General features: G+C 50.7%; 2 protein-coding genes across 7 annotated transcripts in view; both read right to left on the bottom strand.

Moving 5' to 3' along the window:
* Positions 1–19,117, bottom strand: part of LOC103543158 (stimulated by retinoic acid gene 6 protein-like) — a 149,892-nt gene that overhangs the window by 60,258 nt on the left and 70,517 nt on the right. The gene's annotated exons all lie outside the window — the stretch shown is intronic.
* LOC103542856 (coiled-coil domain-containing protein 180-like) overlaps positions 1–19,117 on the bottom strand; it is a 51,328-nt gene that overhangs the window by 7,913 nt on the left and 24,298 nt on the right. For 3 of the 6 annotated variants that reach the window (XM_070595816.1, XM_070595817.1, XM_070595812.1), the window contains exons 20-27: positions 14,181–14,247; positions 13,280–13,421; positions 10,600–10,760; positions 9,896–10,033; positions 9,282–9,393; positions 6,619–6,724; positions 5,682–5,817; positions 4,329–4,500 (exon numbers count right to left, since the gene is read on the bottom strand). In XM_070595816.1, the coding sequence (XP_070451917.1) occupies positions 4,369–4,500; positions 5,682–5,817; positions 6,619–6,724; positions 9,282–9,393; positions 9,896–10,033; positions 10,600–10,760; positions 13,280–13,421; positions 14,181–14,247 (994 nt within the window). In that variant the 3' untranslated portion in view covers positions 4,329–4,368. Of the gene's footprint in view, positions 1–4,328; positions 5,136–5,681; positions 5,818–6,618; positions 6,725–9,281; positions 9,394–9,895; positions 10,034–10,599; positions 10,761–13,279; positions 13,422–14,180; positions 14,248–19,117 lie in introns of those variants that run through there. The other 3 variants (XM_070595813.1, XM_070595815.1, XM_070595818.1) reach the window with 2 other exon arrangements.

Genomic DNA, 19,117 nt, shown 5'->3' with positions numbered 1-19,117 from the left:
GGAATTCCTAGGGTCCCAAGGGTAGTCTCAAGAGGACAGGACTGGGGTCCTGCAGTCCATGTCTGTGGGCACCTGGACTGTGACAAGCCCACAGCCCCTAGTGTGGACAGTGGCTAAGGAGAGAAGGCCTCGTTTTTTTCCTGTGTAAATCTGGGTGCTTGGAGTGGGTGCCCCGAGGGCTCCACATGTTCACAGAGTGTCTGTGGGCCTTGGTTCTCCGTCGGTGACCCACTGTGCTTTGAGACCCCGGGAAAATGCTTTCCATTCCCAGAGGTCCTTTAGAGCAGACAGGAGCTTGTGGATGAGGACTTGAGATTGGGAAGAACGTGACAGAGCATCATATATGGAGTCCAGGGTCCAGGGACAAGACCAGCTCCTGTTGGACCCTTGGGGTCCTCATTTAGAAGTAGGGGCATCACTGTCCTGGAGTGACGATGCCTCATGACTGAAGAGGACACCCCAGGGTGGACAGAAAGAAGGGGGCGAGGGAGGCTTCCAAGGTCCTTTGCACAGCCCTGGAAGCCTGCAGGTCCTGCTCCTTTGCTCATCCGGGACTCTGAGAGCCACTGCCTTGAGGTCACCCAAATAGAGGTGCTGGTTTTGTTTCACGGTGCTCCTGCCTGGGCTGCAGTGCTGGTTCTGGCCACCAGGGGGCAGACAGCCTCCAGAGTCAGCAGGGGCCAGGAGCTTTCTTTGCTGGAGCAGTTGGAGCAGGAAGGGTCATGTAGAGGTCGTCCTGGCTGCCCCCTCCTCAGAACCAACTTGTGCCTCCTGTTACTAGCGTCCATCTCCACAGACCGAGCTGGTCAAAGTCAGGAAAAGGGGCTCTAAGACCCTCCCGTGTATTCACTCACCAGCTGTGCGCCAAGCACTCACCTGAGCCAGATGCCCTGGTGGGCCACATGCGGTGCTGAAAACGACTGAGTGGTCCCTGCCTGCCAGGAGCTCACAGTCTGGAGGGGAGGTGGACGAAAGCATGAAAGCAAAGCCAGGAGAAAGAAAAGAGCAGGTGCTGTACCTAAAATAAAGCCGGGGGCTGTGAGGGACGGCTGGCGGTCACTGGACAGGAGGGTCTGAAAGGCCTCCCTGAGGTGACATTTGCTGGGACCAGAATGATAAGCCTGCACAAGTCTGGGAACCGTGTGTCAGGAGAAGGCCCCAGTGGTGCAGGGACGGGCAGGCCAAAGTGAGTCTGGCCAGAGGAGGTTAGAAAGGTGGCTGCATGGCTGGGGGAGCCTGGGAGGAGAGAGAACGGCAGGGAGGAGGAGGGCAGGACCAGATCCTGGGGCCTGGTAGACCGTGTTGGTTATCTGTTCCTCTCTGACAACACTGCCCCGCAATTTAGCACCTTTATAAAATTACAAATATTGAGCATCTCACAATTTGTGTGGGCCAGGAGTCTGGGCACAGCTTAGCTAGGTGCCTCTGCCTCGAGGTCTCTCTGAAGCTGGGGCTGCATCTCAACTGAGGCTCGACTGTGGGAGTATCTGCTCCCAAGCTCACTCACGTGGGTATCGTCAGGATCCAGTCTGGACTTAGAGCCTGACTTCCTGTCTGTCTGTTGGCCCAGGCACTCCTTCACTTCTCTCCTCTGGGGGCCTCTACATAGGGCAGCTCAAAACATGGGTGCTTGCTTCCCCAGATCCAGAGACACGACGGAGAGAGAGAGAGAAGCTAATCAAGCAGGGCCTCCCTGGGTACAGCGGCCAGTAGAGTGGGGTTTGCATCCCCAGTGGACAGGTGAGGGAACTGGGCTCAGCGGTCACACGGCAGTGAGGGGCTAGCCCAGACCTCCCAATTCTGCGGCTCCTTCTGCTTCCTGGCACTGCCATTGTTTGTAGGCTCTGTCCGGGCTGTGGTGGGCCTGTCCCAGTCTTTACATCCCCCTCAGAGTCAAGGAGGGCCCAGAAGGCAGGTACCAAAGCACCTCTGAGATGGGCAGCAGAGAGCTGGGCTGGGATCAAAGGGGCACAGGCCAGGAGACAGGCCAGGGACAGGCTAGGGGACAGGCGATACAGGGCAGGAGACAGGTGAGTAGGACAGGATGTGCCTGGTGTCGGGGAGAGAGGCCAGGAGGGAGGCTAAGTTCTCCCAGAGCAACTATGCAGGTGCCTCCTGGGCCCCTGGCATCTGTGCACAGGGCTCCATGTCCCCTGGTGGGGAGGCTGAGCCAGCCGAGGGCAGAGGAAGAGGCAGGAGACTGGGCAAAGCCCGGTGCCTTTGGACCAGGCTGACTTGGCTTTAACCTCAGCTCTGCTGTTTACTGGCCATGAGAGATCTTGGTGCCTCAATTTCCCCTCTGGAGCATGGGGGAGCCATAGGCCCATCTCCTGAGGCTCCTGACGAATCAAGGTTTGCCCACAAGCCCCCAGCTCACACTAACAGTAGTTAGTGGATGACTCCTACCCCGTTCTCAGGGCCTGGCCACACGACATGGTGACCCCACTGCTGCCAGCTGCTCTGAGCTGGGCCAGGCTCTCAGGTTATGTCACTAGGTACCCTCCTCACCCAGCTGTTCCTGCCACAGCAGGCCTGCTTCCTCCAGCCTCCTGTACCCACCAGGGCCTTTCCCAGATGAAGGAGGTGGAGAGTGACTGGCCACAGGCTGTCCCGTGTCCATGTCTGCGTCCTGCTCTCTGTGCACGCTGCCCAGTGCCTGGCAGGAGGGTGTGAAAGGTGCAGAGACTCTGGGGGTGGCAGAGGGGAGATGTAGCACCCCTCGTTTTGCTGGGTGCTTTCCTACTTACTCCGTACCTCCAGGTGGAGTTTCGGGGGCAGACGCACCAACGGGGCAGCCAGAGCTGGGCAGGAACCATGGCTGCATCACTCTCCCACTGAGTGACTTCGGAGACTTCTTCATTTCATTTCTCTGAGATTTGGTTACCTGATCTACAAAGTAGGTGACTGCCACCCCTCCCAGGCAGGACTGGATGAGATCGTGGCCTTGCAGAGCACGCTGCAAGCTGGAAGGGCCCTGCAGACGTGACTTGCTGCGCTGAGGAAGGAGGGCGGCGCGGCAGAGCGGTGCGGCCAAGTCCTGCCCTTGGATTTGGGAAACCTGGGGTGCTGACGCTGCTGGTGCTGCGCTCATACCCCCTTGGCCCACCCGTGTTCAGCTGTGTCTGGGAAGCTGGGCTCCAGCAGGCCGAGAGCATCCCCTTCCAACCCCTCCTGCCTGAGGGCTCTCTCTGGCGCCACGGGAGGTTCCTGTCCGGCAAGCTGGCACAAGCGGGCAGAGTGGGAGTGTTAATGCCAGGGGCAGCTCCCCACCAGCGCGAACACAGTCAGGCCAGGTGGGAGGCCATTTTCCAGCAAGACTGAGCCTGGTCACCCACAGCAGCAGCCACTTCTCAAGGCCCCTTCAGTGGCTCTTCTCCTTCCAGACTCCCTTTCCACATGTCCTCACTCGCGCTTCTTGGGAGCATCTCCGAACAAACGACTTGCCCTCAAGCCCTTGTCTCATTTCGGGGAACCCAAGACTCTGCTGAGGCTCTACACTGGCTGTGTGATGGGAGCAGGTCATCTCCACCTTCTGGACTCGAGTTTCCACTCCTGTAAAATCGGGGCAAAAGCCCACCGCATCGAGTCACTGGAAGAGGTGAAGCGCATGAAAATGGAAATCGATGCAAAGTCAGAATGCAAACCGTGTTCACGAGTCCAGGAAGGAATGTAAGCAGCCTGTCCAAATGACATAGAAAGCTACTGACAAGGGAGACCTGGCATGGTCGGGCCCCTTAACCAAACAAGAGACAACTGACAAGGAAGACGGGGAGATGGAGGTTTCCAAAGAGAATGAGCTGAGTCTCACAGCATTAAAGAGGACCTTAGGAAAATTAAGGAGGCCTAGAAGGTTTTGCCAAAATGCTATAATTTGGTCAGGCAGATTGCCAGAGAGATACCCAATCAACACAGGATTAATTCTTTGTTGGTTCTAGAAACCAATGCATAGTTGCAATTATAACCCACATTTAATTAAATGTAAAATATACTCTTTCCCCTAAGTCTTAATTATTTCATTTCCCAAGATGAAGAGCCAAGCATGCCTTCTGGAAGTTACTTCCTTTGAAGTAGTGGTCTCCATTTTAAGTGACCCATCCCAGTTCCCCACCGTCCTTGCCAACCATGGGGGACTCCCCTTTCACACCAGTCTTCCCCATTGACAGTGATGGCCACGTGGGCAGGGACCACATCGCATCCTGGTCACTGATGAAGCTCAGTGCTGGGCACAGAGCAGGGAAAGACGGATGGATGGATGGGTGGGTGGATGGGTGGACGAATGGGTGGATGGACAGATGGACGGACGGATGGATGGATGAATAGAGAAGGAGTCCATACAAAATGAGCCTTTATTCGGCTGGGTTGAGGGTGTCATAAGTACAGGCCCTGGATAGTACGCACGGAGCTCTTCCAGCTATCCTTCCAGCGCTGAGCCTCCCTCATTTGCGATGTGTGGTCATCCTGGATCTTCTTCAGCTCCTCTCCAAATGATGCTAAATATTTCTGGGAGTAAGGCAGCAGGAGGCCCCATGAGGAGGGTCCTGGACTCTGTGCCCTGGAGGAAGGCTCTAACCTGCTGGCAGGCAGCTTTTCATCTACTCCAGGCACAGGCAAGAGCTCCACAAGTCATTTGCCCAACAACTGATCAGGCAGGTCTGATTGTTTTCCTCACTTTACAGATGGAGAAATTGAGGCTCAGAGCCTTGCCTGGGGTCACCCAGCTAGAAGGAGGCTGAGCAGGGACTAGGACCCTGGTCTACCGGACCCTGGACTCTGCATTCCTCCCTAATCGCCGTCCCGCGCTGCGGCCTCCCTGGAGCTCTGAGCTCCTGGCTTGCTGGGAGGCCGAGCCCTCCAGGCCTCGAGCCTTCAATGAACTCAGCAGGCAGAGCTGCCCCTCTGCCAGGGGCTTCGCACGGTGGCCAGGGAAGGTGCCAGCCCAGGGCACTGTGGGCTCTCCCAGTACTGCGATCGGCCTATCTCCGGGCAGGACGAGGTTTCTCTCTGGCACCAGGACCAAAGGTCCCCTTATCTCCAGGGCTTGGAGGTCCCACAGGTGGCATCCGGGTGCGGCCTCCTCTTCAGGCAGGCCCACGGGGATCTAACAGGCACTGGGTTCAAATCCTGGCTCTGCCACTCTGTGGTGGCAGAGAGGAAGGCACATGTCACCTCAGTGTCCTCATCAGTGACATGGGGACAATTCTACCTTCCTCATGGGGCTGTCAGGAGGGTCCAGTGGGATGCCTCATGTTGAAGAGAAGCTGCAGCAGGTGTTCAGTAACTGTCGGCTGTTCCACCACTGCCACCGTCTGCTCCCATGGCCTCCATCCCTCCGACTACTCTGTCCCCTCGCTCTGACTCTACTGTTCCTCTGGAAAGCCTACCTTCATCCCCCAGTCTGGGTGGGGTGTCCCTCAGGTGGGTTCCCCAGCACTGGGGCTCATGCCATCAGACCCCCGCTATCATTGGGACTGAACAGGACCCTTGGCTCAAGTCCTTGTGCCTGAGAACGTGACTGTCCTAAGTGTGACACTGCACCCTGGGGCACTCTAATGTGTGTCATCTGCTCCATAGGCCAAACGTCAGGACACCCTGTGATGAGAAGCTCCCTCCTCCCCAAGGCAGCCGAACTGAGCTGCCTGCATGCCCCGGGATGCGCCCGCCCCACCTGTCTCTCCACTCACCAGGTAGACAGCGTCTCGGGCCTCCACGGCCGCCTGGTGGCCCAGGGTGGTTTTGATGGTGGTGATGGACGACGTTTGCTGGAGGAGAATCTTGTTTTGGATGGTGACTTTTGTGGGTCTGATTCCGGACCATTTCCTACAAACAAACACGTTTGTGAAAGCCCTACAGGCTTGTCTCTGACAATCACAGTGCAGCCTCCAGTGCTATTGAAAGAGTTTAACGTTTCTTAAAAAAAAATCACGCTTTAAACGTCTTAAAGAAAAACCCTAGTGAGCTTCTAAGGTTAAGCTTCTTCAAGTTCTTTTCTGTATTTTCATACTGTTTAAATCTGTGTGCACAGACAGTCTTGGGCTCTGCCTGGGGAGGGGAAGGCCACACCTCTAGCCGCTTCCCTCTTCTGGCCTCGGTTCTCTCATCGGTCGGCCAGCCAGGGAGCAGTCACGGGTCCTGGCCCATTTTCCTGCTGTGCCGTAAAAGCCACTACTGAGAGCTCAGCTGGGCACATCGCGGCCTCGCTGCTTCTCCCAGTCAGTCTTGGGCACAGGGGACAGCAGGCTGATGGCTCTCCTTACATGTGATGGACACTGGTGGTTCACAGTGCTACCAGCAACCTAAGACTGTGCCCCACCCTGGGACAGGCCTCCTTTCTTTGTGGTCCCCTCATCGGTCCTCATCATGTGAACTAATCGCTGCTGGGTTCTTAGTTTGTGCCAGGGGCACTCCAAGCACAGTCTCATTTAACTTTCTCTTGACAACACCCGGGAAGGTAGGCAGCCGTGCCCAATTCACAGATGAGGAAACTGAGGCTTAGACCATCACGCCTTTCCAAGGTTCCCAGGCCTGTCTGACTTCAGAACCCGTGCCCTAACCATTGCCCTGCACAGCCCCCAGCAAACACTGCCATTCATGGTCTTCTTCGCTGCTCTCAGCTCTCACCTGCTGCCTCGTTCAATCAGTGGCTTCTCAGTCTCTTCCTCCAGGGAGAGCCCGGCGAGTTTCCTCCGGATGAGGACTGATGTTTTCTGTTTGGGGGGCTCCATCCCTGGCAGGCAAGACACAGGTTACTGACCATGGCCTCACCCACAGCCTGAGATCAAGGGGACCTCCCCCAACCTTACGGTGAGAGAAATGAGGGCTTGCTCCCTTAATCCCCACTTGGAGTCTCCACTTGGAGGTAGCATGCCCCCTGCCCCCCTAGAGAAGCTGCATGCACCAGATGTGTAGGCTGGGGGCAGTGGCGGTGGCAGGGGGCCATTGCCGGAGGATGTGAGGTGTGATTTGGGCGCTGTTCCCAGCTCCAAAGCCTGGAGCGTGATGCTCTGACCTCACAGCTTCCGTGAGCCCCTGAACATACTTCCTAGAGCCCTCTTTGACTTATACTAGCTCCAGTGGGTTCTGGACTAAGAATTACCCCTGGAACGAACACATTCAAGGCTGTCCCTCTACTGCGTGCTCACTCACCTGTCCTTTGCTGTGCTTTCCTGACTGGATTCCACCTGTGGAGGGGGGTGAGCACGCAGCTGCAGCCCTGCCCTGCACCTAGTCTGTGTGGATGGCGGGCCAGGCCGCTTGGCTCAGAAACCCAGGTCCAGAGCAGGAGAGGCCCCCTTGGGCCTGGTGCAGGGGATCCTCCTGGCTCGGCGGTTCCCTCCAGGATACTGAGATCGCCTTCGCCGCTGGCTCCTCTGCCTGTTCTCCCTCAGCTCCCAACCCCAGCGTCTCCATGGGCCCCACTCTCCCAAACAAGGCTCACGTTTGACAGAGACCTCCGATATTGAAAAGTCACCAATACCGCAAATGCATAAACTTTTGACCCAGAAAGTCCACTTCTAGGAATCTGTTGCCCCAAAACTGAGATACATGGATGCAGATGTTCCCTTCAGCACGATTACAGGAGTGAAACACTGGAAATGGCCCAGTGTTCAACAGCAGGGGACTAATTAGTGAGTTACGACGCTTAGTAAATTATAATGCCCAGTAACTGAAAATCCTCAAGAAGATGATTGCCTGGCTTGGCCCAAGGCCACCTGAGGGTAAATCAGGTTATAAAAGAGCACATGCCCTCTGACTGCCCCCAGCCCTGTGTCCAAAGGGAAAGGACTGGAAGGATGGACAGTCAATGTCAAGGGCACTTATTTCTGGGTGGGAGGACTGCGTTCTTCACTTTCTTCGTAATTTATATTGAATTTCTTGCTTTACTATAATAAATATTTATCGCCTTTGTAATAAAAACTTTTAAAAATAAAACTGATATATTTTAATTACTCAATAGATTAGTGACAAATGGATAATATTTAATATATGATTTGAATCTTTGTATAGTTTTAAAAGTAATTATGCACATTATAAAAAGTTTAAACATCACCTAACAGGGGAAAAGAAAAGATTTTAGAATCTCTCACCGTCCCACCCACCAGAGGGGATCATTGTCAACAGTCTGGTCCCTGTCTCTCACGCTCTGTCTCGCTCGTTCTCTGTGTCTCTCTGTCTCTGTCTCTCACATGGGTCATTTACACACATGTGAGTACGCATGTTTACATATGTGTTTTTTAAAAATGCTATTGTAGACAAGTACTGATTATCAACTTGTTTCTTCCCGTAACGGTTTTCCTTCATGCCCCTCCACATGGGCACAGATGGACCTACTTCTCCCACTTTAACAGCTGCACAGTATTCACTTGTATATCCGGACCATAACCTATTTATTCAATCCCCTATACATGGATATTAGAGTTGTTTCCAATTCTTTGCAATTTCAAACAGTGTTGTAAATATGCTCGAAAATATATCTGTGAAAAGCTGCAAGTATGTCTGTCTGATAAATTCTGGGTGAGAACTGCTAGGTCAGCAGTAAACACATCCAGGATCTGAGAGGTCCTGACAGAGGGCCCTCCGGGAGGGCGCTATTGACATATACTTCTCCAAGGGTGCCCGCAGCACTTGGGCTTTCTGACGTTCTCACCCGGGCTGGTTGTCGCCAAACTTAAAGCCTTGCAAGGCTGTTGGTGGAAAATGGTATCTTAACGTTTATCTTTGCATTTCCCATCATCAGTGAAGTCCAGCATCTTTGACATTCACTGGCCACACACGTTGCTTCTCTTTTCAATTGCGAGTTTGTCCTTTGTCCCACTTTACAATTCTGACCTGTTAGAGTTCTTTCTACCACGGGCATCTCAGGCCTTTCTCCGACCTCTAGGTTACTAGGAATATTTTCCACTTTGTGGTCTGGCTTTCCATTGTTTGACATTTTTCCTTGTTTTTGTTTTGGCCACAGAGAAGTGCCCGCTGTTTCCTTTATGGCTTCTGGTTCTCATCTCATACTTACGAAAGCTGTTCCTACCTCAAGATTATGGAAATATGTACTATTAAGGGTTCATTTTTTACATACAATCTTTGACCCATTTGGGATTTGCTTTTTTACTAAAAACAAGTTACTTTTAATGAGAACAAACAAAAATTCATTAGTCCCCTTGATGGAGAATTTGTTTTCATTCTAGTGGAGTTGGCGCAGTTGGGGAAAAGCAGAGCCCCCCAGGCCCACCATCCTACGCCTCACCAAACGCCTGGGGCCAGGGCACAAGGCCAGGGCTGCCACTTACTTGCACCCTGGACATCATCGATGGTGACCATTTCATCCAATTGCAGCAGGAACTTCTCGGTGAAAGTGGCCAGGCTGCCTATGAAGGACTGGCTGAACTTCCTGGTGAATTCCTGGAGGAAACGGGAGGAGCCTGGTGCTGCCCGGAGAGGAACTTGCCTCCAAAGGCAGGCTGAGGGGGGCTTTGGGGAGCCAGCGGGCGAGAAAGACCAGAGCCGCACGTCAGTGCTGTCCCAGTTAACTGGCATCTGGTCCTCGGCCAGGAGGGCTCTCCCAAGAGGTAACTTGGCTTGAAGGAAATGAGTCAGAAATGGCCAAGGGATGCACACAGACAATTCACCAAAGAGGAAATAAAACTAGAGGTGGGTCTTAAAAAAAGGCTCTCATTAGTAATTGTGTAATTAATTAATTTAGAAATTAAAAAATGCAAGTTAAAATGGACAATAATGACCATCTCCAACCTATAAAACCTGCCTGTTCTCATGCCCTGCTTTGGCCAGGGGGTCAGCAAAGGACCATGCTTGGCGCCGTTGGTGGGCTGTCAATTGGAGAAATCTCTCTGGAGGGCAGTGCAGCCCTTATCACCTGGACTTGGGAGTCAACAGCACCACTGACCTCCAGCTTCTCCCTGGTTGTTGTAATCATGGTGTCCAAATCTTCCTGCCTTTTCTCTTCCACTTGACATAAAGACTCCATTTCTTGGAAATGTGCAGGGTGTCCGAGATATGGATGAAGCTTCTGGGCATTTTCATCCTTCAATCAAACAATCCAGAAATCAGTGTGGATTTTGATCTGGTCTTGAATTCAGTCACTGGCCTATGTCCTCTGCTAATTATGGCCATGGCCAGCCTGATCTGTGCTCTGACCAGGGTGTGTGAAGGGCCATGGATGGGCAGAGTGGCCGAGGAGGCAAGATAGGGGCATGGCTGGAGCTGACTGTGAGGGTTAGGGAAAGGGCGAGCTGAGCGTCTGCCCCAGCACAATTAGGGCTTTAGTTCAATAAAATCAACAGCATCCATGTCTCACGTCTCCAAAGACCAAGTGGACAACCATTGCTGATCTCAGTGACCATGGCCCCATAGAACCCAGCTGACCCACCCATTAAATCCAACAGGGAGTTTACTGAACGCCATCTATGAAGAAGCTGTGGGCTCAGTTCTCATTTCTCCGATGCCTAATGTCCCTCAGCCCCCATCCAATAATCACAAGCCTGGCCCACCTCCTTCTCTGGGACTCCATTCTACCTATGCCTGGCCTCCATTTCTGAAATGCCAGGGCCCGTGGTCCTGGCGAGGAAGGGCTGGTCTTGGGGCCCCCACCTTCCTTTTCTCCAGCTGCTTCTGATATTCCCAGAACTGCTCCCGAATCTCTTTGGTGGAGTCGCAAAATCTTTTCCAGTGGTGCTCCTTGAAATTCTCCATCACCAGCCAGCATACCTGGGGCAGCAGCTCCTCAAATCTCTTCATCTGGGCCCGTAATTCTGTAGGAATTGGGGGTGGGGGACCAGGGGAGAGACAGAGCAGAGCCAAGTTGCTGAGGTGATCTCTCCAACAAAGGCCCAAAGCAGTTTCCCAAAGAGAAAGACTTGGTCTGCAGTGTGCTAGCAGCTCTTTCATCAAAAGGGGTCCCGTGGTCAAACCGGTATAGAAAACACTGGCTTAAACAAGTTCAAAGGACTTCTCTTCCATACCCCACAGGACTTTTCAGCTCTTTTAAAATGCCTGCGTCTTCCAGCAGTTCTGTCTCATCCATTATCTTTTCAAATATTGCTTTGACCCTAGTCTCCTTCCTCTCCCTGTGGACCTCTAAATAGCTATATGTTAGACCTACGCTTTCATCCATATCTCTTCACCTCTCCCCCACATTTTCACCTCTTTGTTTTTCTATGTTGCATTTTGCATATTTTTGGGGGTCTACCTTCCAGTTCACTGATTTCACCTCCAGCTATGAATAATCTGGTCATAAAGCCATTCATAATTTTTAAATTTTAACGATTTATTTTTCCAGTATAGAAGTGCTATTTGGTTCTCTTTCATATCTACTTGGTGACTTTAATAGTCCCTTGCTCCTTATTCATGGTTCCAGTTTCCTCTTTTATTTAACTCTAATGAATACATTATTTTATATTCTGTCTCAGTCACTCAATGTCTCACGTATTTACTTGTCTCATTCTGCTGCCTCACGCTCAAGGTGCTTTTTCCTTGTGTTTGTGTGTATATTTTCTTTGTTGATTTTACTGGGAACTCTTATTCTGGGCATTTTATCTGTGGGAATCCTTGGAGGCCTGAATTGAAGGTGGGTTTTTCTAGAGAGAATCCGTAGTGTCTCTACTAAACACGCACCTGGGCCTAACTCAGGATCATTTTAAGCTAAAGTATCAGCTGGAGGCTTTTGGATGATCCGCAAAAACCAAGTTGAATTCAGGTTTATCGAAGTGCGATTTCAGGCTTAAAACCCACGTGAAGACTGGCTCGTAGTTAGGGATTCTCATTGGAGCTTTTCTTCTTGTTTACCCAGTGCCAAGGCTTTTAATACGAATGTCTCCTTCCTCTCATTGCGTGGGGCTTGGTTTCTGTCTCATTCCCCTTACTCCGCAGACGGAGCCCTGCAGAGTTCCATTTTACTCAGCTTGTGTCCTTTCCCCCCACGGGTGATCTGGCACTCTGGCTCCTGTTCCCAATACCCTGGAAGCCAGGAAAACAGAGGCTCAAGTTCACCTGGGAGTTAGCAAAGCCCTTAGGTCAATAGCCAGAGGTACTGCTCAATTCATTTCTCAGAGTGCCTATTTTCACTTAATTTGGGGGCTTTGTGTGTTTCTTATTTTACAGCTAGCTCATCAAAGCATTTAAAAGAGTTCATGACAAAAGTAATTACATCCAGCATCTTTGCATGTTTTCAGAGTTGGTCAGGATACGGGATTCCCAAACTGTAGGAAGAGGAAATCTCCATTCCAGAGAGGGATGCAACCTGCAGCAGTCCCCAAACCCATTCAAACACGGAACTTTCTTTCGAGGAAGATCTTACAGGATGGGATCGCACAGAGTTCACTGGGTGAAATTCTGAGCTAGAGAATCAAAATGCTGCCCAGACTTTCCATTTCAGTCATTCCACAACCACAGCAATGAGAGCCACCACTGACTATTCTCCCTGTGTATGGCCGGTCTACATGAGGGGCTTAGTCCTCAGAAAAGCCTTGCGTGGTGGGTATTGTCTTTATCTCCCGTTTACAGACAAAGAAACCAAAGCTCACAGAGGTGAGGTGACTTGGTCAAGGTCATATAGCTGGGAGACGGCAGTGCTGGCTCCTGAGCCCAGGTGTGGCTATCCTCTATGCTCTCCCTCTTCTACCCATGAATGAATAGCTAAACAAACTGTGGTACATGCATTCAATGGAATATGATTCAACCATAAAAAGGAATGAGGTACTGATCCATGCTATAACATAGGTGAACCTTGAAAACATCATGCAAAATGAAAGAAGCCAGTCACAAAATACACACCGCATGATTCCATTTATATGAAAGCCCTGAACAGGAAAATCTGTAGAGACACAAAGTAGAGTAGAGGTTGCTTAGGGCTGGGGAAGTGATGGAGGGACATGGGGTTCTAAAATTGACAGTGGTGATGGATGCACAACTCCATGAAGATGCTAAAATCCACTGAAGTGTGCACTTCTCATGGGTGAATTGTATGGTATGTGAGTATCAATAAACCTGTAAAAAATATCCGTGCAATGAACAAAACGCTTTTAGTGATACAAATCATCATATTTCTCAAGAAAAGTTAGTGGTTTTTTTGGCGTTGTTGTTTCTCCATGCTTAGATCTGGTCAAGTTTTTACCTAATTCTGAGATGCCAGCTCCTCCAGGCGGCTCCTATGCCTCCCCTAGTGACTCCAGGTCAGGAGGGCATCATCCAGGCCAGGAGGGAGGCCCAGGCCTGGCTCAATCCGTGGCTTCCTGCAACACCCTTGACCCACCCGCCTGCCGCCCAGACCCACCTATGAGGCAGGAGTTGTGGTACTTGTCTGTCTGGCTCTGGTACTCCAGGATCTTCTTGCAAATGTTCTCTGCGCACTGGTCAAAGGTTTCGTACATGCAGTCGGGCCTAGTGACTGAGCGCTTCTCTTTGCGGTAAAACTCCTGCAAGAGAGGGTTGACGGCATGTGGGCAAGCACCCTCACCATGGGACTGTGGCCCACACTCCTGGCATCCCGCACCCTGCTCTCGACACCTCCTAGCCTTTTCTCCTGATGTCCCCTAGGCTGGCAACAGTTCCTATCTGTCCTTTCCACCACTGTCACTATCCCGGGCTAAGTGAGGCACAAGTGAGCGCATGGCAACATTCTACTTATCCTTCAAGACCAAAATGGAATCTCATCTCAGTGACGAGGTTGAGAGCTGGGACAAGGCTCCAGGCCCCAAATATGGATGGCCCGGAGCCCCTGCTCTGAAGGGCTCACAGCCTGGTGGGCGGCAGACAGGAAGATGCACAGACATCCCCGCGTGGGGTGTGCTGGCTCAGGGATCTGGAGAGCTCCTATTGGGGGCCCCCAAGGCGCCTGCTCGCACGGCCCCACCCATCTCCCTGTGGTACCGCCATGTTTGCCCTTCTGCTGGGCGCTGGCCTCTCAGGGACAGAGATGGGGCTTGTTCCTCTTGGTCAGTATGTCACCCAGTATCTGATATACAGTGTTCAAAAAATGTTTGGTGGCTGAATAAATGGGTAAATGAATGAATGAGGTTTAGCTGGGCGGCCATGTCATGGGGGCTGGAATCTCCTTTTCCTCAGTTTCACCAACAAGGCCATTATCAGCAGAATGCAGGAGGCAGAGGCAGCTGAGGACATGTGGCCAGCGGCTGGCAGAGGGGCAGGCAGGGGCCTGTGGGCAGCGCCCTCACCTCCACGATGGTCAGCAGATGCTCGTTGCTCTCCCAGAGGAGGGTCAGGATGATTCCTTTAAAATCCCTGCAACATACACGAGACAGATCCTTCAGGGGCCTTGTCTAATCACACCAAACGGTGTGGACAAAACCACATGGATAGGACATTCCGAGGACTCAGCAGCCCAGCCAGAATTGGAGTTGGATGGTTCATGTGATGCCCAAGCATGTTCCCACCTAATATTTCTGTTTGTCGAGTTTAATGCCTCTTGTATGTGACAAGCTGGACTTAGCCCCTTCCAAGCATCTCAGTTCTCTTTTGGCTTCATCACTCCTTGTAATTCCTCACTCCCACCCCAGGACGTTTGCACACACTGAGTTCTCTCCAGAGAACACTGCTAACTTTCCTCTTGGTCATATTTGTTCCTGCTCTTCCTCAGATCCTGGCTTGGTGGCAATTCCTGCTCACCTCGTTCCAATGCTCTCAGAGTGGCTCTCGGCCCTATAGTGCTCCCCATAGGGGGACTTGGGATTGATTTGTGTGACTGGCTGATTGATCTCCACCTCTCCCAGCAGATGGTAAAGTCCACCAGGACACAGACTGTGGGCGTGTGCTTTTGTTCATCCTGGAATCCCCAGCCCCAGAGCAGGGCCTGCATCAATCAGTGCCTCAGTACTGGGTGAAAGAAGGAATGATTTCTTACAGTGTTAATCAGACGAGCAGGACTTCCTGTAGGACTGGACATCCCCCTTCTGGTACCCCTGGCCTTTAGGCTGACTGTGTGCACACCTGGGCTTTACTAAACAAATTTGCCTGGATCCAGTGGGTAGTCCTGTCTAGGTTAGGTCAGCCATCTCAATAGAGAGAGTGAGATGAGGCACAGACGTATTAGAACTGCATGCAGCTGAGGACACTTACTTTTCCACAATGTCAGTAAAGTGACACAGTGACTGCTGTATACACACATCATTGTCGGCCAATTTCTAAACATATGTGTATAAGTCACTCGATCTTTCATTTTAAAATTCATTCATCATAATTAAGAAAATTAGAAATATACTGAAAAACAAGAAGGAAAAATGAATACAAACATTTTATTTTATTTCCTTTTGCTGATTTTAAAATCGGTTTGGAATTAGGTTCATGAGTGTTTTGTATTCTGCTCACTGGTAAGTGTCCCCACATCACAATACCGTTTTAAATGGCTGTGTGACACCATTGGGTATGTAGGCACCACGGTTTACAATCCCCTATTTTTGGACCTTTAGGTTTTTTCTCATTTTTAGCTGTGATGAAAAGTATTGTGTGGTATATTTTTGTGTAAGTCTTTTCTTCTTGATAGGATGATTTCCTCGGGAAAGAGACCTGAGGAGTTGCACAAAAGGCATAATTCTATGGCTTTCACTCTACCTTCCCAAAACGCTTTCTGGAAAGACAGTTTGCTGTTGACCTTGACAAAAACGGTCTCCTTGACCAAGCATTGGACAGCTCCTTTGTATGCTTTCACTATACCTTCCCAAACAATCTTCCACTGTGGGATCCATGCCACTGGCATGATGTTACCAAGGATAATTTGGAACCCCATTGGTTTCTTTGGAAAACTTAAGATCTCCCAAACTGGCTCAGGTAAGACCTCTCCCTTCCCGTCACCCCTGCTCCTCCGTCCTCCTCCTACCACCTTCGGTCTAGCCTTCAGTCCCCTTGATCCTTCGATACGTCCGCTCTTCCATCCCTCTGTCCACCCCTGCCAGACTGTCGCCCTCCCACTCCAGCCCTCAGCTCCCTGCAGTCACTTGGACTTCAGGCCTCCTGTCCCCAGCCAGGCTCTCAAGGAACTGAGGAACTGATGAAAGCAGCTGCCTGAGGCTGAACAGGAAAAAGGGCTACTTGGAAACAGGCTGGATATTTTATCCACTCTAACGCACTCCAGAATTCAAAAGCTCTTACTGAGTGTACTTATTATCATGGCAATATAATTACTTACATGAGCTCAATAAGAATCTGTCTTCCTTGTAAGGGGACATAATTGGAAACTTTGATACATAACCAAGGCTTTGACTGGAATGTCATAAGGAGAATGATGCAGAGAATCAGATTTGACCAAAGAGTTTTAAGGAGCTAAAGTTGACTTGATGGAACCAATACTTACAAAGCCCTCTTGGGAAAACCAGTCTGATACCTGGCTTACAGGGTTCCCAGCCTCATAGGTGAGTGAGGAAGGCCACTTCCTGGCAGGCCCAGGAAACTTAGGATATTGTGGGGACCTCAAGAAGAGAGGAATTCACCCAAATCTATAGGTGTCACCAGTGAATCTGGCTTGGGGTCCCAGCTTCAGGAGGCTTTTAAAAGTCCAATCTGAGATTCCTTATGAAAAGTTCCAGCAACACAAACTTAAAAAGGTCTGTGTGGTCAATTATCATTCTCACTGCACTTATGTAAATAATCAGGACAAATCTAATGAGACTAGATTTAATTTGCAAACAAGAATCAAAAAGAAGGGGTGACAGAAACTTTGTGTTTCTGTGTAAAACGATAGCACATTCCTGTGGATTACTGGAGTCTACCCCTATTCCCTGTCTTTGAGGTTTTGTTACCAGCCTGTAAACTGGACTGGATCTTGCCATCTTATACCTTCTGTCAATCCTTGCCAAATTCTCAATTCTTCTAGTTTCCTTCAATATCTGGCTGCAAGTCTTCAAATTGACATTTCCAATTCTTCTCCCGTCCTCCTGACTTGATCCCACTGAGAACTAAAACTTGACTATGCAGATCCTTATTGGGACATTAGGCTGCTTTGTGGCTGGCTTTCCCCCAGATCTAAAGAAGCCCTGCAAGCTGAGCTGCACGAAGGGCAACCTGAATGCCTGGAGCTGCTGCTGTGTGGGCCACTCACGATGCTTCAGGCCCAACATCTGGAAATCTTGACTGGCTGCCGTGCCACCACGTCTCAGCAGATGGTTCAGCTTGTCCTCAATGAACAAAGGGCGATTGAAGGGGAAACAAACTTACATTGTTCAAAGGAAAGAAGAATGTCTCTTCCTTCCTTGAACAGGAAGAGGACTGACAAATTGCTAAGAAAACCTTGAGAGCTCAGGAGGGTCAGAGAAGAGGGGACAGAGACTTAAGAGGACTGACAGAGACTGTCTCCTTGACCAAACTTTAGACAGGCTCCTCTGAGCCCGCTTTTTGACTAGGCCTCTTTGCTGGGCACTGTCTTTGGCCTGCTGGGTCCTATTTTAGCAAGAATCCTGCTAAGTCAGTTTAGAGACAGTCCTCTGCCCTTGATGTCTGCTCACCCTGGCCTGCCTGCAGCAAGAATTCTACAACCCCTGAACCTTCTTTCTATCCACTGCCCCCTCCGTCTGCACGTTGGCTGTAGACCCCGCTTGTCCTTGTTGTATTTGGAGTTGAGCCCCATCTCTCTCTCCTATTATGACAGTCTTGACACCTATTGCAATAGCCCCATAGAAAGTCTTCCTTACTGTTTGAACAAGTGCCAGAATAATGTTTTCTTTAACACCTCCCACCTGCAGTGCCTGGGAGGGACCCCCTCCACCCTCCCTTGATAAACTGGGATCTTCCACTAAAACCTATTGATATACTGGTGAGTCTCTGGCGAAATATGGAACAGACCTGTTCCACTTTCATTTCTCTGCATTCTAATGAGAGTGTTTCCCCCACGTGTCTGTTCTAATTTTATTTCCTCCTTCGGGTATGATCTCTTCAAATTCTCCCCTCTTCCCTGACCCTCCTGAGCTCTCAAGGTTTCCTCAGCAATTTGCTGGGGGACAGGGGGAGGCAGCCAGTTTTTAAAGGCCTTTTCTCATGTTGGCCTGTTTACCGCTGTTGTTTCCTGGCTGATTGTTATCTAACTTTTAATCGCACTTTAACCCAGAGGAGTTTAAAAATTTATTTGCCGACATTTTCCATGTTTCCCTTGTTGTTTCATCCAGGGCTTCTCGGTGTGACAATCCTGTATTGCTCAAAGGAGGCCAGCAGGTGACTCGCTGGCTCCTCTCTGCAGCTCTGAGAGGAGGGGTCTCTTCTCCCCACTGTGCAGAGGGGAAGACTGAGGCCTGGGGAGAAGTCGCTTAGCCAGATTCCATGTGGGGGTAAAACATGACCGGTCTGATTCTATTCCTGAGGAATAACCACTGTGCCATGCCAGGAAAGTCTTCCCTTTCAGAGACTCAATAAATGCTTGAGTTTTGGGGTTTAGCCTATGATTTTTTTTTTAATCACAAAAACCTGTGGTGCTTCCATACCATGGATTACTACTCAGTCACACAAAAGAAGGAACTATTGATACACGTGACAACTCGGATGGCTCTCAGGGGCATTACGTGGAGCGCAAAAAGCCACTCTGAAAAGATCGTATACTGTATGAGACCAGCTATCCGACATTCTTGAAGTGACACAGTTGTAGGGTGGAAGACTGGTTAGTGGTTGCTCAGGGTTAGGGATGGCGAGGGAGACGGGGTGGGCGTGGCTGTGAAGGGGACTCAGGGGTGGAGGAACAGTTCTGTTTCCTGATTGTGGTGACAGTTACAAAAATCAAAACCTGTGATCAAATGACAGAACTATAAAAAGGGGAGAGAGTCAAGGTTTCAATGACGAAGAGTGTCTTTTGGAGCGTGGGACGAGGGAGCGTCCACTTGCTGACTTATATGCAACTAGGGCCGCCTGATGCAAAAGCCGCCCTTCTCTGCACGGTGCACAGAACCCCAGAGGCGAGAGCCGTGGACAAAACGACTGGTGAGTGGGGGTGCTGTGACAGTGGGCTTCCTGACTGAGGGACGGGGCCCATTGTAGACCTCAACCTTCTTGGAGTGCTTTTGGTTGAAGGTGACATTTTGCTTGTTTGCTGAGATGGTAGCCATATTAAGTGGAACAGATTTTGTTTTAATCACTGAAATTAAAGTAAAGAAAAAGGGGAACGGCGGAGCGGGAAGCA

Source organism: Equus przewalskii, chromosome 26, assembly GCF_037783145.1.
Source record: "Equus przewalskii isolate Varuska chromosome 26, EquPr2, whole genome shotgun sequence".
Classification (NCBI taxonomy): domain Eukaryota; kingdom Metazoa; phylum Chordata; class Mammalia; order Perissodactyla; family Equidae; genus Equus; species Equus przewalskii.
This window is presented reverse-complemented; position numbering and strand designations above follow the sequence as displayed.